The 24,006-nt window shown below is 40.7% G+C and overlaps 1 protein-coding gene across 2 annotated transcripts in view; it reads left to right on the top strand.

Annotated features, from left to right (window-relative positions):
- MKLN1 (muskelin 1) overlaps nt 1-24,006 on the top strand; it is a 205,056-nt gene that overhangs the window by 160,706 nt on the left and 20,344 nt on the right. For both annotated transcript variants that reach the window (XM_075063794.1, XM_075063800.1), the window contains 4 exons: nt 10,972-11,119; nt 12,309-12,423; nt 16,557-16,696; nt 19,808-19,910. In XM_075063794.1, the coding sequence (XP_074919895.1) occupies nt 10,972-11,119; nt 12,309-12,423; nt 16,557-16,696; nt 19,808-19,910 (506 nt within the window). The remainder of the gene's footprint in view (nt 1-10,971; nt 11,120-12,308; nt 12,424-16,556; nt 16,697-19,807; nt 19,911-24,006) is intronic.

Here is a 24,006-nt window from a genome sequence, read left to right as displayed (position 1 = left end):
CTGAGAAGCGGACGGCTCGGCAGGGGTATATATTTGGTGTCATAGCGGCGCCACACCAGGGGGCGCCCAGCCAGCCCGCCGGGTGTTGCTAGGGTAAAAATCTTCCGACGAGCGTGCACGCAGTGCGCGCACACCTAATTGGAATGGATATGAGCAACACATCTTGAACAACAGTTACAACGGTGAGTAACCGTCTTTTTTACCATTCACCACAGTCTTGATGGCCTTCTAGCTATGTGACTTATATTATTTCCCTCGTTCTAACAAATGATCAATGCTCAGCACTTTGCAGCCTATAAAAATGGAATCTTAGCAAAGTATTTGCTAAAATATTTTGTCCCAATCTCTGGCAAATACTGAAAACAAAAAGTTCTACATATAGTTTGTTCCATAAACCAAGGCAGTGTAATACTCCCTTATTTTTACAGCATCTTTCATACAAGGAATATTCCAAAATAGTGAAGCGTCTCTGTTCCAGTTCATTATTTGATGGATATATAAAGTCAGCCAAGATGAGAAATGAGCTGTAGAATTGATGAAGCAGAGATATAGGGAAAGTATTCCAGATGGCACAAACCGCTTGATAGTAGCCAGCTTCTGTATTAGGACAGGAAAATTTTATGCTAAATGAAATGAAGGGACTAAAGGAGTAGAGGAGAACAGGTTTGTGAGTTAGGCTTGGTCAAGTCCGTGTAGAATTTTCCGAGGAGAATGAACAGCTTTGAACTAATCCCTAGAACAAATGGGAAGCAAGTGGAATTGTGTGAGAATCAGTGGGTTATTTGATGCACTTTTTTTCTGTTGAAAGGCAGGTAGCAGGTATTTTGCAACGTGGAGAAAGGAGTTGAAGGGAAGCCACAGAGGGAGGGATAATTTCAATTGTGTAGGCAAAAGGAAATTAAGGCCTAGATCAAGATTTCATCAGAGGTGCAGTTGAGGCAGTGACTTGCACATAAAGTGGCACTCCACGCTCAAAGCATTTACTGCCCATTGATATTAATGGAAAGACTCCTTTTGGCCTCAGTGAGCTTTGCATTGGGCTCATTCTGCCTTATTAAGAATTTTTAGTAAGACTTCATATGTAAGTCTTGCCTTAGTTTTTTTTCTTCCTTCCCTTAAAGCAATCCTGCAGTACAAGTTGGTTTGAATGGATCATATGGCTTGCAACCATCTCTGTATTATGATCTATAAAGAATCATTTTGGTTCTAAAACCTTGTCAAGAATACCATGTTGACAGGTGCTTTCAGAGATTATTAGAGAGAGAAAGTGGGTGAGGTAATGTCTTTATTATTATTTTATTTTTATTTTTATTTTTTTGGACCAACTTTGTGAGAGAGAGAAGCTTACACAGAGCTCTGCTTCAGAAAAAGACCCAAAAAAGTTGGTTCAGTAAAAGATATTACATCACTCTGTCTCTAATATCCTGGGACCAAAACAGCTACAACAACACTACATGCAAGAATGATTATAACAGAATCAGAAACACTGTAATCGTTTTTCATCTTCTCGCTCTGACACTTACTTTCCTCTCTAGGGTAAAGTTACAAAATCGCTGATGTACGTTTCCCTTTTTATGAAAGGGAGAAATTTTCTGTATGTGCACAAACTGTGTTAAAGTATGTAAACAGCAGTTTTGTCTTCCTTGCCAAGTAAAGGCAGGGCCATAACTCACTAGAACTAGTGCCTGTTATTTAATTATGAAATTCCCTGTTGCATTCAGCCCTCAACAGGGAAGTTAAAAATGGTTGTTTTGCGGTGTGCCATTACATTTCTGTGAGAATATTATGTTTATTTGTAAGTTTCTCATTTATGCAAGTGGCTAATTTTGCCTTCTGTTTGTTTGGGAAACAAATCACTTATGTTCAAACACACAGCTTCCACCCTTTATTTTGATCACTTTTTTTTTTAAGGCAAGTTTATTGGTTATTTGTCATACTCTCATAAATTGCTCTTTGCTCATTTAGTTTGCTCACTTGGGTTAATTTAGTTGTCTGAGATTATTCAATCTTTAAACAAGGGATAAATGTTCATGATACTTTTCCTGCAAAGTGATTTATTTATTTATTTATTTTTTACTCTTCACTATCTTCCTGAGGGAGATCCAGATTGCGTTCCATTCACAATCTTATTTAAATGCCCTCTCTGTGCTTGGCGCTGCAGTAGAACATGCCCCCCCCCCCCCAAAGACCTGGCCCACAGTTTAAAGGAAAGAATATCCTTTACTAGTCTGCTAGCACTTGGTTATTGAGGGGAACTGCAGTTTTGAAAATCTAAATGACAAACATTTTAGTGTGTGTGTGTGTGGAGGGCTTTTTAATGAACACCTGTGATGAGTTCAGATTTTAGAAATTAGACTTGTCTTATGACTAGTGAGCACAATGACCCAGATTTCTCTGGCCAAGTATATTAATTGCACGTTTCAGTTAGTCAGACAAATGAGAACATAATAATTAGCCCTCTTCCCCCCCTCCCTCCAGCCCCTTTAATGTTGAATAGCAGACTGTGACTAAATGACTCATTAGAAATCATTTATGAATAGATTTCCAGTTTGCTGTTCTCATGTCTGAGAAAGTAAATAAACAACTGAACATTTCCCTTGTTTGTGAAAGGAAATGTTAGAATTATTTGCTTTTAACAAGAACAGAAGAAAGGCCTGTTATATTCGAAACCACAAATGCTGTCAAAGAAAGCAAGTCTGGACTGGAACCCTTTTGAGAATGTTTAGTAATAAGGCATTGGTTTAGTAAAAATAATTCTGTGACAGGCCACTGTAAATATAAACTTGATTCATCCCTTTAAATGCGGTTAAGGATGCTTGTTTTACATGTTAGTATCTTTAATGCATTGTACTTCATTTTGCTCCTGGTTTTCAGTTGTAGGATTAGATCCCAGAATCTTACAGTTCGGTTATATTTTTAGCCCAGTGTTCATCTAATGCCTTTTCAGCTTGGGAGAGCATCATAACCCTGATAGCTGCTCTGTAACAGTCTTTCTCCCTGAGGACTCAAAAGTCCAGGGACAGTTGGCTCAAATTATATCTTATAGACCAGTCTGTGGGATACTGTTAACCCTGAGGAGATTGCCAACAGCCAGACTGGAGCTGAAAAATCTTTGACCAGTGCTCCCTTGAGCAGACACCGTACTCTGGGCCTCCGGAGAGAAGAAGTCATCAAAGAAGATGCCAATAACATTGCAGCCTCAACACCAGCTATCTGGGCATGGGCAGCCTCAGCAATGGCATGAGTTATCTCAGCACTGAACCTGACCGTGCTGGTGCCCTCACACCAAAGGGCAGCATCAAGAGGCAAGACCAGATGGAGCATAAACATGGCTCCAAGCGCCACATGGAACCACCTCTCAAGTAGAACTTAAATGCCATTCTTCCAAAGACACAGCCTCCAAACTCCTTACATAGCCGAAATCGGAGGAGGCAAGCTGGTTGGCTGGTGAGGCACAAGGGGCTTTTGGTCTGGTGCCAATCTCACTGCTGACACCTGCACCAGTAGCTGAGCCTGTCAAGGGTCATACCTCAAGGAAGAACTGGAGACACACTGCTCACCAAAACAGCTGCTGGTCCCAGGGGAACACCACTCTGTCCCTATCATTTGAGGAAGAATACGCCTCATCACTCTGTGACCTATTTGTTCTTGCTGGCATCAAGTAGGGATTCCTATCCCTTACTGTTGGAGGACTCCCATTCCAAGCAAGATATTAATGGCACTGGGCTGGCCAGCTTCAACCTAGCCAGTACCACATAGCGTGCTCCCTTAGCCATACTGGGGACTATCATCCTATATGTACTGGAGCAAATCCTGCTGCTGTTTCGCAGTGAAGAGGAAGAGATTCTGCTCCCCAGCGGCATCAATAGGGAGGCCACTGACTCAAACAATGAAGGGACTGCAACAAATCCAGCCCCAACTGAAGGAATTGTCATAGTCACCACATGAAGCAGTGGCCCTGGCACAGGTCGTCAACTTGAAGGCTTTCCAGGACCTTCTCTCACAGACCGCAGAGCCCCTCCCATTGAAACCACAGTAATCCAGATGAGGTCTTGTAAACTCTTTGATATAGTGAGCTCTGCGAACTCAGCCAGGATCTCCCTTCTACTCAACAAGGGCTTATTCAAGCTAGTGAAGGGACTGTGACAGATCCTGGATACTCTGGCCTTTGCATCTAAGCAAGTGGGGAAAATAGATACCCTGCTGCCTCCAAAGCACTTCTGTCACTTTGGTGCATGCCTAGATCCTGGGTTTCTGATGGCATCGGCAATCCAAGAAAAGTTCACGTCAAAAAGGCGGCCCAAAGCAAAATGATCCAAACGAGTTTTGGCAGCAAAGTATATTCCTCCACTTCATTGTAGCTCTGTGTTGCAAACTACCAGACTGTTCATACAATGTAACTTCCTCACCTAGAAGAGAGTAAGTCCCTTTCTGTCCAAAATCGCAAAGGACAACAGGGAGGAATTGAAGGGGATCATAAGAGGACCAAATGGGGGCCAGGACAGCTCTGTAAGTGGCTAAGAACACATTAAATAAGACACTAATTTTTCATGGCAGCTAGTATCAGGCATCCCAGAAGAGGATCTTCTCTTTGAAGGGGTATAGCTCTCTATCAATATGCCTTATGCCTGAAGAGCTTCCATCTTTTTAGATGAAGTGCTCCATTTGCTGAAAGGCTTGAGGGCCACATTATGATCCTGTGTGTGTGTGTATGTGTATGTAATTGTAATTGTCAATCTCAGCAGAAGATCTAGTCCTACTCCCAGAGCAGACAGCCAGAGTACCTGCCAAGAAAAAGATCCCACTACTGCAGTAGACACCCATTGTTGTCCTCAATCATTCCCCCTGCAGCATCACAGAGGCAGAACATTTGACAGGAATGTGGAGCTCTGATGTTGCATCAGAAGCTTGCTACTGCCTTGCCCCTTTCCACTGGGCTTGGTCTACTCTTAACAACAGAAAATGGATGTTGGACATCATTTCCCATAGCTGCCCTTGGCTTCATTTCCACACTTACTCCCTATCCTACCTGCTTCCCTAGCCCTCTTCAGGGTCCCTTCTCATGAGAGCCTATTGCAAAAAGTGGCCCCGTTGCTGCATTTGAGAGCCATAGAGCTGGTACCTCAGGTGTACAGGGGAGTAGGTTTCTACTCCTAATATTTCCTTCTCCTGATGAAGAGGGAGTCTTCCTCCTATCCTCGACCTGAGGAGAATGAACAAATACATATGCCACCTGAGATTCAGAATGATAAAGCTTGCCTCCACCATTCCTTTTCAGCAGACTTAAAACTGGTTCATGGTTCTCAGCTTCTAGGACACATACTTACAAGCTGCCATCCACTGACCCACAGAAAGTACTTGAGATTCACTCTGCAGCCAAATGACTATCAGTACAAGGTACTTCCCTTCAGACACTCCACTGGCCTGAGAGTTTTTTCAAAATGTGCCTGGTGGTGGTGCATGCACCTGAGGAGATGAGACATCCACATCTACCTGTAAATTGATTGGCTGATCAGGGCAGATTCCAGCAGTAGACTGTAACAAGCCTAGATTATGCTCTCTCTCTCTCTCTCTCTCTGTTCAGCCAGCTGGGTCTCCTACTGAACTAAGAAAAATCACTTCTCATCCCCCTGAAAGTTAATGGGAGCAGGTAAGAGAGAGTGTTCTTGCCAAATAGGTTCCTGTCCTTATGGTTGGTATTACTCAAGATAAAATCAAGCCTGGCTACAATGTAGACTTGTCTTGGAAAGTTAGGCCATATGCTGGCAAGCATATATGTGATGTTGCTTGCCATACCTTACCTGCAACTCAGGCCCAAATCAGTCTTCTCTCCCATCAATCACCCGATAGACAGAAAGGACTTGATGCCACCTCACATCCTTGCAGAACTGGGCTGGTGTCTAGAACCCAAGAACATTAGAAGACAGACTCTAATCAGACACCTCAGGGACAGGTGTGGCATCTGACTTGGTTCACAAAAGACAATGAGAATTCACATATGTCCTGGGGTTCCTGTGATAGATCTGTTTATCACAAAGGACAATGCCAAGTGTTAGAACTACCTGGCCCTGATTTTGCCACACTATGGTAAGGTACTCTATCCAGCTTCAGAGGCCCTCCATCTGATAGGCTGGATGTTGGTTGGTTAAGTATCATGGATAGGGACTGCTCTGGACAAATTCAGGAAATTCTGGTGCAGAGCAGGGATGTCCACCAAGAAAAATGATTTGTCAAAATGGAAGTAGTTCTCTGTATGGGCATCCCAACATGGCCTGCATCCTCTGCAAGCTACAATACTGAAGATCCTGAATGACTTGCTGCACGTAAAACACTCTAACCCTTCACTGAGCTTCACTAAGTTTCACCTCGCACATTCTCAGTGTTCCCATCTGCCATGCAGTTGTGCTAGTCTTTTCCCACCTGATGATATTGAAGTTCCTTAAGGGTCTGCTACATATTTATCCACAGGTCAGAAAACCTTCCTCTGCCTGGAACTTCAGCATTGTCCTCTTGAAACTCATGGTGATTCCTTTTGAACCCCTTTCAGAATGCTTCTTTCTTCATCTCACTCTGCAGATGGCTATTATAGTTGCTATCACTTTGGCCAGGAGAATGAGTGAGCGCCAAGGATTTATGGCTAACCTCCCTACACAATATTTCACAGGGACATGGTAATGTTGAAAGCGCATACTAGGTCTTTTGCCAAGTTGGTCTGAGTTCCATTTGAATCAGTCTCTTAACGTATCCGTCTTTTCTCTGAAGCCACATATATGTTGGTAGAGAAGTTTATGTAAACTGGATGATTCTCGAGTCTTACTTTACTACATCAACAGAACCAAACCATTCGCTGTCTTCCCATTTATTTTTGGCTATCTCTGGCCATTCCAAAGGCCAGGCCATCTCATCACAAAGAATATCTTGCGTGGATAACGCAGTGTATCTCACTGTGTTGCCAGTAGGTTGTTGTACCTCTCCCACTGAACATCAACACTCATTGCAGCAGAGCTCAGGTTACATTCTCCTATTTCAGAAATATGCGAGTTTCCGAGATGTGGAAGGTTGCACCATACATGCTGCTAATAATCCAATGTTGTTTTTACCATAATATTATAAACAGTTTCTGAGGAAAATTCTGAAATGTAAAACTTTATCACAGTCACCTGTTGCTGTATTCTTATTCTGAGCAATTGGACACTGAGCTGACAACTAATGGAGATAATCCATGAAAACATCTTCCATCTATTAGATGGACTTATTTCCTTGATTTAGTGCTGATTCAAGCATTGAGAGCCCAGTGGCTTCTCTGAAAGAATGGCACAAAACATCACAGGTGAGTTCCTGAGTCCCATTTCTGTACCCTTTGGACCACCTGAGCGGCTCAGAGGAGATGTGAACTGGCTGTAGTTGACCACGTGAGGGATACCACTGGCTGAGGGGAATTCTCAGCAGGTCATCACGTGTTATGCTAAGACATCAGAATGGTAGATCCCAAGCAAGTATTTGTTGCCTTTAGTAAGGGTTTAATAATTTTACATGCACTTATGTTTTTAAATGTCCTTTTAAAGAGACTTTTGTTGGCTGAATACCCAAGAACATATCTTTTCAGAAGCTCACTACTCATGTACACCCCTCAAATGACTGAAGTTACTACATTATAGTTTAATTATCAAGTACTTAATACATTGTGTGCTGCAGATGTAGATATTGAAGTTGTACCTTCTATCGGAACGGTTAGTTTTTTGTACAGTTGGTGGTTTATATGCTTTTGTGCTCATTGATAGGAATCAAACAGACATCTGGTAAACAGCCTTAAAGGTTTTAATGTTTTCTAGGCTGAAATATTGCTCTACCCAGCATCTTCCAATTAGCGTGCCCTAGTTCCACTGCTGTCTGATCAATTTTGTTGTTTTCAGGAACTTGTTCAGTCCCGAGCCTTTTTTCATTCTGTTCAATAATATTTTTACTTTCTCATTCTCTTCCTCTGTAAAGGATTGAATAAAGGGCCTTGTCTCAACACAAATTTGTGTTTAACCACTTCAGTTTCAAAGCTGAGTGAATTGAAGCAGTACAGCTTGTGTATGTGGTCAAGGTGTGAGGTTCTAGTTCTGCGGTTATCTGTTCCACCTCTTTCCCCATGTTAAAACACTAATACTGTGGCGAGCGGCCTACCTCCTATCCATCTCCAAACTCCCTCCATTTTGAACCTTTTGTCAGGATGTGGTTGACTGACACTTGGGGGTGAGGGAGTGAATGAATTTGATCAATTTTGATTCTCATTCTAGGTGAACCCTGAAATTTCACTTTGAGTGGATCTCATCTGGTCTTACTCCCTTTTGTTCGTTACCTTGGCCAGTAAGCTTTGTATTTTCTTTGCTATTACAGGATGACCTTTTCTCAAAGATTTTCTTCTTTATTTAAATACAATAAACTTGCTTTATGTAGTATCCTTCATACACTACGGAGAATCACTCCTAGGCCAGAGGGACAATGCAGGTGTTTTACAACAGCATTTAAAGAGGGAGGCTATAACTAAATAGTCTGTTCTTCAAAGATTCCAGTTTTCTCACCCTCTTTTATTCTGAATATATTTATGTTCGCACAAAGACAAAAATTGAAAGTAACCATAACTGGTTTCTGTTAAGGGAAAAGCCACCCACATAAGCCCTTAAAAGCAAAGAAATGTCAGAATAAGAGATTCTTTAACATATCTAACCCCCAACAAATCACATTTTACCGACTGACACTACCTCTCTATAAAGAAGTCTATATACTTCCAATACGAACAATAGTATAATAGATGCATCATATTCCTCTCAATTGTACTATTATGCAGCTCTGACCTAGGAGTCTGTTATGTATATATGCACTATTTTTTTAACTGTTCGTTACTCTGGGTAGTCCTACAGAGCCAACACAGGTACGGGAGAATGAGGTACTGGGCCTTTGGGCCAATTTCCCCCTCACTTGCAAGGCAGAAGATAGTAGTGTTGCATAGATGACATTTCTGACCAAATTCTATTTATCACTAAAGATGATACACAAGCCAGAAACAGCTCAAATGTGCATTGCTGCCAGCTAGAGGCAACCTTTCACTCGTAAACTTGACATGGAAATTGAGACTAAAGCTACAGGTAGGAGTGGGGAAAGACTAGGTTAGTTAAAGATCTCCAAGGACTTGTGCTTTCCACTGAGGAACATAATTGGAGCCTGGAAAGAACCTTGAGTGGTGCTCAAATGTGCAGTTTCACTGGTGGGTTGTACGTATTCAAGTGTGAATTAGATGTATTATATATGTGTGTTTTTATCTGACTACAGATTTGAATATGAGACTTACTGAATGGCTTATTTGTCTTTTTGTAGAGAAATGAGTACTTTCCAGATTTTTTTAATTCAGTGTAAGTTACTTTCCTGACCCAGCATATGAAAATAGTGAAGCATAATACTAAAATCTGTTGCAAACAGGTTTGTAAAATGCAATTCTGTATATTGTTTAATAATAATGTAAAAAAGTAGTTAGCACAGGGCTTCCCTTCCAAGGAAGAACAAGATTGTATATACATTTATGCAGTTTCATAGTTAATTGGAGGGGGAATTTGCAACATGTAAGCGCCTTGAGAGTTCGCCTGCCAAGCAACTTGACTGAGAGCCAGGAACCTTCACCAGCCTTTGTAAACTGACCCAGAAAGAAAAATGAGACAAACAGAATCGATAAACAAAGATCACGTGTTGGTTATGAGGGCATTTGAAAGGATGGTTGCCTGGGGAAACAGGAAATAAGAATTACACAACAAACAGTTAGGACTGCCAAACTGCTAATTTGATGACGCTGTTTCGGGGAACTACATAAAATGAAACCTTCAGGAATCTTCAGTATGTCATCGTTTCTAAATCTGAAGGTAGAAAAGAGAAGAATACCTTGATGTTTATACCACAGTTTTTCTTAGTGCAAAAATACAACTTCCTCACAGTACCTTTTTGTCCAGGGGTAGTCAGTTATTTTTTGTCATGGTCAGGGGTGAAAGTAACTTACAGGAATTACCGGTACATCGGAATCCTGAATGGGGGTGTGGCCTCAACAGGAAGAGGTGTGGCCTCATCCAGAAGAGGCAGGGCCTTACAAGATTTAAAGGCTCTGGGGATCTGGCTGTGGCTGGGAGCCTCAGGGCCTTTAAATCACCCTGGATCTACCAGCTGTAGAGGTGGCTGGGAGCCCTGGGGCTCAGAGGCAAATTAAAGGGTCCGGGGCTCTGGCTGCTGCAGAGCTCCAGGCCCTTTAAATCACTGTGGGAGCACTGTCGGGATGGCAGGGCTCAGGTGGGAATTTAAAGGGCCCAGAGCTCCCTTCACTTGCTGAGATATAGCAGCCGTAGTTCACAGAAAAACTGGCAGAAACCACTGTCCAGGCACATTCATTTCAGTGTAGCCTAAACTTGTTGCTAATAGATTTAAACTAAATCAAAATAAGCCTAGTTTAAACCAAAAAGTCTTTTTGCACTGATTTAACTGTTTAAAACTGCACCTTGAGCTTCAGCTGGTGCAACTCTGTGTAGTAAAACCCACTTAGCCTTGTCTTGGTTTAAAAAAAAATAAAAATTGTGCCCTACTGAATATTAACAAAATGAAGCAGTTGTCCTTAGTTCTTTGCAATCTTCTCCCTCTAGCAGAGATGAGGCACCTTATTGTCTTGGAATTAAAAGGCAAAGAAGTTCTTGGTATAAATCAAAGGATTTACTTGAGTGTTTCTTTAATGCCAAGTATATCTCTGCAGTGTACACGACATGAGAGAGAACCAATCTCTGCCAAATAAAGAATACCTAGCTAAATAGAGGTCCCCATGCCTAACAAGCAGACTCTGCAGGTTATATTTTATTTTCATATTATATATCCGATTCCTTCAATTCTCCCTTCTCCGGTATCTGCTTCCATTGTTCTGTTTAGGATGTTACATTTACTTTCTCTCTTACTGAACAGTTCCTATGACAGGTTTCACTCAGAGAGCCACCATTGATCCAGAACTGAACGAAATACATGTGTTGTCTGGGCTCAGTAAAGACAAAGAGAAACGGGAAGAGAATGTTAGGAACTCTTTCTGGATTTATGACATTGTGAGGAACAGCTGGTAAGTAAATGAAAAGCTTCTCTGAAAGCAAGGTGCAGTTGTTAACCTCCCTAATTTTTAAAAATTATTCCATTTTGTACTTGTGGGATGGTAGGAAAGTAGTATATTTAAAAAGCCTCTTCCCCCTACAACACTTTTAGATGCAGACAGGGTTGACTCAGGCTTTCATCCTACTGAGTTGGATAACTTGGTTTCCCTGCAGCTTTACTATGTGGGAGGGTGGGGGATGGCCTCCAATGAGAGACCTTTAAAAACATACGGTCCAGGGTCACTTCCCAGATAACATCTTTGATCCAAACCTCTCCTCTTACTTCTGTTTAGTATGATGTATACCAGTTGGGTGCCACTACACGACCCCAGAAAATTAATGGGTGAAGTCATTGTCCCACTTAAATTAATGGGTCATGGGCTGCTAAGTCATTTAAATACTTTGAAAATTTTGCGCTATGTAATTAAAATGTTATAGCAATTTCAAATTAACCATTTGCCTACTGAGTACTGTAACAGTTACCATGCATAAGGCAAAACGTAGCTGAAGTAGAAATTAAAAAGCTAATGTTAAGAAAAATTATATAATACACGGGTTAAGAAATGTGCCTGTACATCTGAATATAGTGCTTAGGGTATCCACAAGTACAAAGTTTTCTTTTTTAAAAAAAAGTCATAAAATACATAATCAGCAATAATCCAAATTTAGGTGAAGAAATTTAACAATACAGTTTAGATATTAGAATCCAAATACTTGGGAACATCACTCGTGAAAAGTTACACAGAGTTGGTTGTGGAAAGCAAATATAATTACATTCTGATGCTGTATCTATCACATATTACCCTTTGGAAGTGACAGTGTTTCATACGACACCAGACTTGAAGTAAGGTTGCCAACTGTGGTTCACGGGGAAGTCATTTCCTATATGGTACATTTATTTGGGATTAGGTTGGGGCAAACTAAAACTAATAAATAAGACCTCCTGTTCCCTGGAATGGCCATTTGTTGCCTGCCTTTTCTCTGATAGTCTCCCACAGCCCTCTGTTAAGGAGCCAGATACCTACCTTGCACACAGTATGAGTTTCAGTCAACCACCACATTTTATGCAACCTTCTCTTTCACTAACTGCTTGTTCTACCTGTAGCTAATTCTCGTTTGCTAGTGGGAGAATGTTTGTTTGAATGTTACCCTGTGTTCCAGGTCTTGTGTCTATAAGAACGATCAAGCAGCAAAAGATAATCCCAGTAAAAGCCTTCAGGAGGAGGAGCCCTGCCCGAGGTTTGCCCATCAGCTGGTGTATGATGAGTTGCACAAGGTATGGATGTCTATTTTCAGAGTGCTAGATTTCAGTTGTATTTAGTGGGCATAACTGCAGATCTAAAAAAAAAGATGGTTATCTTTGCCTGTGATAAAGCGGAAGAAGCTGGTGATGTTATGACATGGTGTAATGCACTTAGCTTTGTCTAATAGTTGAGTTTGGCCCTATGGGTGATGGGAAGATCTGTTGGTGATGGTGAATCAATTCAACATACAAGTTACTGAGCTGCTGCTTCCTTTATAACAGGAGTAGGCAACCTGTGGCACATGTGCTGAAGGCAGCATGCAAGCTGATTTTCAGTGGCACTCACGCTGCCTGGGTCCTGGCCATCAGTCCGGGGGGCTCTGCATTTTAATTTAATTTTAAATGAAGTTTCTGAAACATTTTAAAAACCTTATTTACTTTACATACAACAATAGTTTAGTTATATATTATAAACTTACAGAAAGAGGCCTTCTAAAAACGTTAAAATGTATTACTGGCACTCAAAACCTTAAATTAGAAAGAATAAATGAAGACGCGGCACAGCACTTCTGAAAGGTTGCCGACCCCTGCTTTATTATAATAATAGGCATGATAGTGCTAAGTTAGAGGCAGCCAAAAAAGCAGCCTATGGAACAAATGCTGCCTATGAAGTTTTGTAGTGAGGTTAGCTCACAATCATTCTCATGTTTAAAACATAGGTAAAGCCCATGCAGGCTTAAGTCCTTGCATGCAGCACTCCATCTTGATCTGCTCAGTCTATATGGAGTAGCACATGCTGGCTGGCTTATGCTGTCATGTTCAATTGCATAGTACAAGTGAGGGTGGTTGCAATCTTTTCCGTTTCACATACCCATCTTGTGGGCTCCCAGCAAATGGCGTTGTGAGACACAGGCAGTTTTTGGGCATATAATTCAAATTCTCCAAACTTTAAAATCTTGTATTAATTTAGGAAGAATAAATATTGCTTGTACAGGGGAAACTTGTCATTCAAAATACTGGTGCAGAATAGACAACTGGTGCAGTAAAATTAACTGCTGTCACTTAAGAATAGGTCTGTACTGCAATCCAGAATTCAGCTGCAGCATGGATAAGAACAGCAGTGTGGATGCAGCATTGCAGGCTTCAGCACAGGCTTTCGAGCATGCTGGTGACCCTTGGGTATGTACTGTTGGGGGAGGGATAGCTCAATGGCTTGAGCATTGGCCTGCTAAACCCAGGGTTGTGAGTTCAATCCTTGAGGGGGCCACTTAGGGATCTGGGGCAAAATCAGTACGTGGTCCTGCTAGTGAAGGCTGGACTTGATGACCTTTCAGGGTGCCTTCCAGTTCTGAGATAGGTATATCTCCATATATTTACTTGCATTGCTAGTCTGCATTAAAGCCCGTGCCACTACATACACTGTCATTTTTAGCCATGTTAGCATGGTTAAAGCTAGCATATGTCTAACCATGCTGCAGTCACACCTCTAGATAGCAATGTAGACATATCCTAAATGTGTTAAACCATACAAGACTGAGAGCAGAATTCTACAGGGTTGCTGAATCATGGCTCCTATCCTGAATTCACTCTATATGAGAAGCCATACATACTTTTAGAAGCCTCTGTTCAAATGACCTTTCTGGACTCCCATGATATAAATGAGGAATCTCCCTTCTATGGACTGTAAAATTGTGATTTTGGGGAGGAGGGGAATGAATATATGGAGGAGGAGAAATTTTTTGAGTCTCTGCAATTGCAGAACCCTCTATGGAATATTTAGTATTCAACAGATGAGTTTTCAGGTCATAAGTGGGTTTTTTAAATCCAGTAAACAAAGGGAAAAATCAATACTACTTGCTTTCCACTTTCCTTATGCTTTACATCTCCTTGTTGTGAAGAGGTCATGGACTCTGCCTCATAATTAGAGGGAAACATCTTAGTTATACTGAAGTGCTTTCAACAACATGACTCTATTTTTCAAAACTTGCCCTTTATGCTGACAAAAATAGAGGCTTTGAGCAGAGATGTTGTAATGCATTTACCAATGCTGTATCATTTAACTGGTCATTAGTGCCACAGCTTCTAATAATTTGGGTATGTAGGAAGACTTACCTGTACAGCCTTCTGATATCTGAGACTAAAAGTTGTAACGTTGAGTTTGTGGTACTGCTGGATGCAAACCAGCAGAATGTGAACTGTACACTGTACTTGTTTTTTATACATATAAATCTTTTTGTATACCCCTAAATGATGAAAACGGGGAGATGGGAACAAGGGCTTTCTCAAATGCATTAATTTTCAGTGTCTTGGCTTTTCCTTCCTTTTTTCATAGCAACTCCTTAGAACTGATTGTGTACAATTAATTCTTCTCTTTTGCAGTGGATTATAATATTCATCGGTGCGTTATCTGTTCCAGTGCAATAATAGCAATCACTTATGAAATCCTGGGTGGGGCTGGTTCATTTCAGGATGCATCCTTTCCAATTTGACACTTTATCCCATTAGCTCTTTGCTTTGCCTCCAGTTAAGGTAGGAGCTGAAGTGAACAAGCCTCTTGTAATTCACCATGTAGAACATCTCATAACCAGGCTATTGTATTATAAGATAATGAAAACAAATCTGTCCTTCCAGAGGCTACTTGAGTATTCGTCCATATACTATGGTCATATTAAGACAATGGGGGCCTTAACAGTCCCTGTTGACCCATCCCTGTTTGTGTGGGTAGCTCCTGATACCTCTACTCTTAAAAGCATTCTGCTGGACTGGGATCAGCCCACAATCACTATCCTTTGAGCGTTCTTTAGGCCTCCCTAGAACAAGGTTTCTCAACCTTTTTCTTTCTGAGGCCCCCCAAACGTGCTATAAAAACTCCATGGCCCACTTGTGCCACAATAACTGGTTTTCTGCATATAAAAGCCAGGGCTGGTGTTAGGGGGTAGCAAGCAGGGCAATTGCCCAGGGCCCGTGCTGCAGTGGACACCACGAAGCTAAGTTGCTCAGGCTTCTGCTTCAGTCCCAGGTGGTGAGGCTCAGGGCCCCAGGCTTCAGCCCCATGCAGAGGGACTTTGGTCAGCTTTCTGCCCTAGACCCTAACAAGTCTAACATTGGTCCTGCTTGGCGGACCCCCTGAAACCTGATCACAGCCCCCCAGAGGCCCTTGGACCCCTGGTTGAGAGCCACTGCCCTAGAAGACTGGTCCTTGTCTTCAGATGAGTTGAGGTCTAACTCAGAAGAGAGGACTTTGCTCTCACAAACCCAGAGAGCTGCTCACATCTCTGAATCAGAATCGTGATTCATTGGTAGCAGTGAGGATCCCCCCAATGCCCTCTGCTGTGGTGATGGTGCTTCCATAGTAATGGATTTCCAAGTTAACTCATTAGGATGACTAGGATAGGTAGTACATCAGAGCACCATTGTTGCAGGCTGTCTGCAAAGTTATCTTTTCAAGACTTTCTTTGCAACCAAAAGAGAGATTCTGTTGTCATGTGACTCCAGGACCCTGGGCCTTATAGTAGCTATGCTTTAATTTTGCCCTACCACACACTGGTGTTCTGCCTCTGGCAGATAACTGTTTGTCTACTTCCGAGTCTGTCTTGGAAGTCAAGAATGGAGAGTATATTGGCAATCTGTCACTGTCGAGAAGTCTTTATGCCAGAAGTCTTTCTGAGCAGCAGTGCCAGAAAAGCCTAATGAGCAAAATGTATTGGGAGACGATATACAGTAAAAACCTTTAATTTCTACTGTTACTTTCACATAGCCACTGTCATATTCACTTTGAAGGGCTGTTGCATTAATATGGGCTTCTCTCTTCAATAGATACGGTAACCTAAAGAACACTTTGAAAGAAGTTGTATAGTTTATGGATATTAGAGATCATTTCAAGATATCATCTTAAAGTAAGACACATACTAGTCTTTGGCAGCACAGACTTATATTTTTCATCGTGCTAGACAGTAAGCTTGAGGAGAATTACTATTTTTCAATTTATTGATCAGCAGATTCAGTAGAGTGAAGCAAGCCTAGTAATAACTTGGAATAGGTTTTCAAAAACCCCCACCTGTGTACGTAGTAGAATAACATCTTCAGAGACGTGACTTGCCAAATGTACAGTAAATGTTTAATACATGTGCACATATCAACTTAAAAACTCTCTCTGGCTTACATAGGTTCATTATTTGTTTGGAGGAAATCCTGGGAAATCTTGCTCTCCAAAGATGAGGCTGGATGACTTCTGGTCACTGAAGCTCTGTCGGCCTTCGAAGGAATACCTGTTGAGACACTGCAAATACCTCATAAGAAAGCACAGGTATAATAGCTGAGGCGGCTTCTTTTGAGATGATTAATTACAAGTTTTAGTATTAAAATTCTCTAAAAAGCTTTTGGAAAGGCTATCTGTCATTATTTTGTAGATATGTCATTACCCTGATTATGTAACGGGTTATAAGTTTCCCAATTATTTTTCATTTGTGTGTTTTTCAGCATATACAGAATTGTATACTGAACGTCCATGGAGTATCTGGATAGAAGTTTTGTGGGGAAATAGAGAGACTCTTTGAAAATTGTTATAGGTTCCCCTATTATTTTTTGCTGCTTTTCAAAATAAACCCAGATATTCTTGTTGTCTCTTAAAGAAGTCAATGACACATTCCTAAAGCAGTGTTCTAGTAGGCAATTGTCTTCCAGTGGTGTTAGCAAGGCCATGTGTCCAAATTCCCCTGCACGTCTGAAAATTTACACCCTTACTGGTTCACATGAAAATGTTTCTAGGATTCATATGGACCTAGTTGGTTTATCAAAGAAAAGGTTAAGAAGAAAGTAGATGAAAGTCTACAGGTATTTGCATGGAGATGAGATTTCTTTGATGTCATACTGTGCAGTAGAAGTATGTGCTCGTATCATGCAGCTATTAGCTAAAGTTTCAGTTTAGCTTTTCAGTAAGAGCTCTTTTTTTCAAATGGCCATGTAGAAAACAGTGCATGAAGAGGTAGATTTGCACAGTCAGGCATGCTCAGGTTTGAAAATTTGGGCTTGAATGTCCTTTTTTATACTGTACAATATCTGAGGCCTCTAGTCATATGAAATAGAGCTGAAGCTTAACCAGCACCTACTGGTGAATCTGGTACACTGTCAGTATTACATCGAACAATCTCTCCTACCCCTTGACTGCTAATTCATGGTAACTTCTGCCTTTGGACCATCCATGCAGCTTCCTAAAAGATGTAAACTTTTTTTTAAAGGAAGGAGATAATCAAAGACAGAGTGACTTGATTTAAACCAAAATCATTTATATTATTGATGTTAAATCAGTAAGCTGTAAACTTGATTTAAATAATTTATTATAATCATGTTTGGCATTAGTATCTTTATCTTGATAGAGAGGTTGATTCTCATTGGTTGGTAACGATTAATACATACTGATTTGCAACTAAATTTGAGACTTTGCTAACCAAAAGGATATATTATATGCACATTTTATTTAAGCAGTTATTGCTTAACATAAACGTATTTAGTTTCTTAATTTTTACTTTTGAGAAAATGGTGAATAACGCATTTGTTTATTACTGGGTTTTTATCATTATTCATGACAAAAACAGTATTTTTAAATTGTTCTGTTAAATAAAGCTACCTTAAATGTGCTGGATACATAAGAGAGTCAAAACATGTTTTGCTTTTAAAACTAATTGATTAAGTAGAGGAAGTATATCTGTAGTTAGTGAATTGAACTGGTTGTTTCTGGGCACCATGACCATCAAGATTTTACAACTAGTAGATTTCATTCCCTTACCTCATTTTTATTTGTAGAGTGGAAGAGAACAAGCTTTCTTGCTTCAACTCACAATTGGTTTCTCAACTTAAAATGAACTAGTCATTGAATTGAATAAACTGAAATAAAGAAAATATTCTCTCTGCAATTGCAGATGTGGCTAGTGCACTTCAGCAAACTCTGTTTCCAGGTGCTTATGCAGTGACTTCAATCAGTTCAGTATGACGTTCTTTAAAACTTTGGCAGCAAATGTGATACTTGAAATATTATTTAATTTATTTTAATAAGTCATAGTAAATTTTAGGCCTTAACATATGTTGTCACAATTTCCAATACATTTATTTTTTTAAAAAAGAAAATATTTAAATAAAATACAATATAAAGAAACAGATTTTTTTTTTAATTTTATCCACCCTGATCAAAGGAGATGTTCTAAACCAAACTGAAGGAACTCCTTAGCGTAGCACAATTGGGTTGGCATTGAGGTTTAGCTTGTTGAAAAACATAGATATAGAACTGCATCTGTTTGAAAAAAATTGCTGACATTCTCGATCTGGCATCTTTTTTAAACTGAGTACTGTATTGGCTGTGTCATCTCTGCCCTCTGCTGGGTGGAATGTAAGACCTGTTCACGTGCATGAGTGGCCTATAGAAGAAGGAAACCTTATTGCTGCTATTGCAGTGAAATCTCCATTTAGCTTCTAAAAAGACCCCTGCTTTCTGAAGCAGGTTATTCCAAGTTCTGTCCTCCCGAGATCCACAATGAACAAGGTAGATGATAATTGCTAAGTGCTTTTGGTACAGAAAAGTCACAGCAGCTTCTTTTGTGACTTGTAAACATGCTGTCGGTTTGAGAATGGCTGCTTCGATCAATATTACAAACCATAGAACTAGAGGGGTCTTTCAGTTAATAACATGGGGAGGAAACTGATTCTCTCAGTTACATAGACTTTTCATTAGGTTGCTTGAAGAATTAATCTCCAAAGCAAGATTGTCCGATCTGTCCATTCACTTGTCTTTGCGACAGACCAACTTGAAGTCCTAGGTTTATTCCTTTTTGGTCGGTGGGTGCCTGAATACCATACTTTTAAGACATTTGCAGCCCTTGAATTCATTCCTAAGGGAATATTTTGGATGAAATTTGCTATTGGTTTTTTTAAAAGTGGTTTAGATCAGGTTTTGGACATTTTGTGTCTTGATTGTAGGTAGTGGGTGTTAGAAATTTTGAGTTCTAGCTCTGAATCTGCTGTTTTGGCAAATGACATCACTTCCTCATGCCTCGGTGTATCTCTTTGTGAAATGGATACACCACACTTATTTGCCTAATGTTTTAGTACAGAGTACCTTATGAACAACAACTTGTACAGCTTTGAGATACTTGGTTATTTTAGCAAAGGGATCAAAGTCGCTAGCTTTGATTTCCCCATAGCACCTTAGAATGCTGCTTCTGAACCTAGACTTTTAGCAGGAGGGGGCTCATCTGGCATAGAGTTCATGTGCTTTAAGCAGTTCACTAAATAATTTGCATGTGCGACTTTTGCTCCCATAAAACAGTAGTGTTTAGTAACTGAGTTCAAGGTAAATGAAAACAGTGCTCGTTCTGAGTGTGTCTTACAATCACATACAAGTTGCTTATCTCCTTCCACTTTACAGGTTTGAAGAAAAGGCCCAAACTGACCCACTCAGTGCACTGAAATATTTACAGAATGACTTATTTGTAACTGTGGATCATTCTGACCCTGAGGAGACAAAAGAGGTAAGGGTGAAAACTACCTCCCTATTTTTCAGTTAAAAAAAAAAAATAGAATGTAAAGGTTCATACTGTGGAACTTCTAGAGTTACCTTAGGTTTTCTTAGACCTTCTCTACACACACGTATTTCTTTAACTGTACCAGAATAGTTTAGAGGTACGACTCCCTAATGTGGTTGCAGTTATACTGATATGAAGGTACTTAAACCAGTATAGCTTATTCCTCTTATATAAGGGAATAGCTACACTAGCGTAAGGCACCTTTATGCCAGTATAACTACATCTAAGCTAGGGGATTTACTAGTATAACTATATTGCTATTGTTTAAAAAAACTCCAGTTTTTTCAGTAATCAAAATAGCTATCAGTAAAAAAACTGCATGCAGAGGGGGCCTTAGATTTAATTCTAATGGGCTGTCTTATGTTTGGGGGTTTTAATGAAATATAAACTCTGTATAAAATGGCACAGACTTATACTTAATTGGTTGTGCTATGGAAAGTGCATTATATTGCACCCAATAAAAGGAAATGCTGCTGTTATGTTATGTTAAGAAGATGTAAAAAGAGAGTCTGATATCAGACATTGCCCCTGAAGGTGATATCTCAGAATATTTTTTCATTTGGGTTGTACATATTTAAATAGTTCTGAAGGAAAAAATTGAGCTCTTCTCCAGAATATATATTTCTCACTCTGGATTTTTTTATGTATGTTGATCACTAACGCTTTTAGATAGCCTTATCACATTTTTCAGTGCACATATTTGGTTTTTCCAGGAGTAAGTTGGTTCCCACAGCACAAATGAAGCCATAAGTTCCCAAGAGCTGATAGGAATTTCAGACAGCTTCTCTCCATTACATATGTCACTTTACAAAAGGGATTAAGGAAATCTAATAGCAGCCCTAGATAACTTGCTGAATTTATGAAGTTTTAGGATAGGCTTTTGGATTTTGCTTCTATGTGCACTTATGTATAATACTTTGGACCTTCACAGTGCTGTACAAACATGTAACCCTTATCACTCTGTCTCAGTTGCCTCATTTTAACTGGTTAGGGTGTTCCTTACTTTCCTTACATTGGTGCAAATGAGAAGTAGCTCCACTGAAGTCAGTGGATAGTTACCCTTGTAAAGCTGGTATGAGGCGAGAATTGGGCTCAGTAACTAAATGTCTTGCCCTAGTTCATGTGTCAAGTCAGTATCAAAGTTGTGATAAGAACTTGGGGAGTCTCTGGCTCAAAGCCCCTTAGTGTGCTGGCTAGATCATATAATTTTTCTAAGCAAATAGAAGTTGTCTAAGTGTAGCCTCTAAAAGCTTTGTTTTTGTGGGGCTGTTACTGAAGGCCATATGCAATATGGTGCTGCGGTTATAGGGTCACAGGACTTTGGAAACTAATTTGCTGGTATCAGGATCCTGGAAATGGTTGTTTAATTACTTTATCATAGATTGCAATTCATTTTCAGTAACATAATTGACATGCTAAGGTTATGTTGCCAGATTTAATAGATAACATATCCAACATGTCTAAATTATGAGCTTCACACTGAAATTGGCTCATACTAACTATCTTCACATCTTTTCTCTCATTTGGGACAGATTAGGAAGAAAAATAACAAGAAATTCTTGCTACTTTTCAGGTTGAAAAGTATTTGAATTAAATTTCATGTAGTGCATAGAGGATCCCAAAATATTTCACAACTTTCACAAAGTCTCTGCAAGATACTCTCACAGTAAACTGCATGCTATTCAATTTATCTGCCTTGCAAGCATGAAATGTTTGAGTTGACCATGGTACCATGTGAACTTGTGATTCCAGGGAAAAGTTTCAATCCCGATGTGCAGGGCCCTAAGCTCCTCTCTCTCTCTCTCTCTCTGGCTTTTCAGGGTAATAGTTGTAATTTCACTACACCTTATCTCTTTGCAGGCGTAATGCTTGAATGTTTTGACCTTTTTCCTCTTGCTTCTCTTTGCCAGATCAGTATTTACTGTTTAGCAGAGTTAGAGCAGTTGCTGAAAATCTTTTGCAACTTCTTCCTTTACAATCTCTTCTGTTCCAATAGCTTTAATTCTCAGGCTTGTTGTATAACAGAGCTGCCAGTCAGATGGCTTTATGCCCACGCTGCACTGATACTGACGGGGTATATTTCCATGACGTCAATTTCCCTTCCGGTTATCTCATTGAGTTGGCTTCTGGAACTGCCACGACATCTTCAAATGGCTCCTGAGTGGTGTTCTCTGTACTGATGCCATATTTTGGATCAAAATTGAAGCAAAAGTTTCATTGTTTCCCAGCACAGATGCCTGCACAATCCCTGGCACCACCCATAACAGAGATGTGGTCTATTTCATAGCAAGGGCAGTATATCTTGTTGACTCTGTGTGCTGAATATAGCTCAGCATTGTAGGACTGCTAAGTTTGATTCTCTTCAGATCTCCTCTTACGGCTGTCTTTCCTCTCTCCTTTACCTTCCCTATCTCTGCTCTGTCTCCAACCAACGCGTATTCACTGGTCACAGTTTTGCAAAGCAGCAAGCTGATTGGATTTGTCTGTTATAGTGTAGTGTGATTGTTTGTGGTGTTCAGTGTCAGTTGGTGTTCACGTTGTGAACCACAGATTTCAGAGGTTTGTAAGCATTGCTGTAAAGGATTGCACCAAGGTAAAATTCTGCATATAATGATCCTAGCTTAGGAGGAGTAATTTCATTTTTTAAACTTCATTTCATATCTTTTCAGCTGTTTTGCGTTGTGCCAAAGAAAACAGACAATTTGTTCTTGAGAAACTTGCTCTGGCTTTGGTAACTAATTTTGTTTAATGTAGTGTGGATGAGAGACAGCATGGCACCTCCAGAATTTTAGCATTTGTTATGAATTTATCGGGTTAAGGGAATTTTCTTTTTTTTTATTTTCTCTTAGTTTTTTAATTCTGGAATGTGGCTGAGAACCTCTTGGCACCCTTTAGCACACGAATACTCATTACATTGCCCCCACGGGCCATGAACAGGTCCCGGCTGTGCTGTCACTCACCAACACAACGGATTTGTAATGTAGTTCTGACTTGTGCAGATTAATGATGATCCCACTTGAAGTCATGGTGTATCCCTCCAGGCAGTTCATCAGCTTCTCAGATAGAAATGGGTCTCTGGGTATGTCTATGCTACGGGATTATTCTGATTTTACAGAAACCGGTTTTTTAAAACAGATTGTATGAAGTCGAGTGCACGTGGCCACACTAAACTCATTAATTGGGCGGTGTGCGTCCATGTACCAAGGCTAGTGTTGATTTCTGGAGCGTTGCACTGTGGGTAGCTATCCCATAGCTATCCTATAGTTCCCGCAGTCTCCCCGCCCCTTGGAATTCTGGGTTGAGATCCCAGTGCCTGATGGGGCAAAAAACATTGTTGTGGGTAGTTCTGGGCCTCATCCCTCTCTCTCTGAAAGCAGCAGACAACCGTTTCGTGGCTTTTTTCCTGGGTGAACTGTGCACATGCCATAGCACAGCAAGCATGAATCCTGCTCAGCTCAAGACTGCAATCGTGGACGTTGTAAACAAACTGCACGTGAATGTGCGAGGTATGCTGAACCAGGACCTGCTGAACCAGGCAAGGGGGAGGCAGCTATGGCAGTGCGGCGACGAGAGTGATGAGGACATGGACAGAGAATTCTCTCAAACCGCGGACTCCTGTGCTTTGGAGATCCTGCTGGTAATGGGGCAGGTTCTAGCCATTGAACGCTGATTTTGGGCCCGGGAAGCAAGCACAGACTGGTGGGACCGCATAGTTTTGCAGGTTTGGGACGATTCCCAGTGGCTGCGAAACTTTTGCATGCATAAGGGCACTTTCATGGAACTTTGTGACTTGCTTTCCCCTGCCCTGAAACGCCAGAATACCAAGATGAGAGCAGCCCTCACAGTTGAGAAGCGAGTGACGATAGCCCTCTGGAAGCTTGTAACGCCAGACAGCTACCGGTCAGTCGGGAATCAATTTGGAGTGGGAAAATCTACTGTGAGGGCTGCTGGGATGCAAGTAGCCAAAGTAATCATTAAGCCACCGCTACGAAAGGTAGTGACTCTAGGAAATGTGCAGGTCATAGTGGATGGCTTTGCTGCA

Source organism: Chelonoidis abingdonii, chromosome 1 (genome assembly GCF_003597395.2).
Source record: "Chelonoidis abingdonii isolate Lonesome George chromosome 1, CheloAbing_2.0, whole genome shotgun sequence".
Lineage (NCBI taxonomy): Eukaryota > Metazoa > Chordata > Testudines > Testudinidae > Chelonoidis > Chelonoidis abingdonii.
Note: the sequence above shows the minus strand (reverse complement) of the source record. Positions and strands in the feature narration are given on the sequence as shown.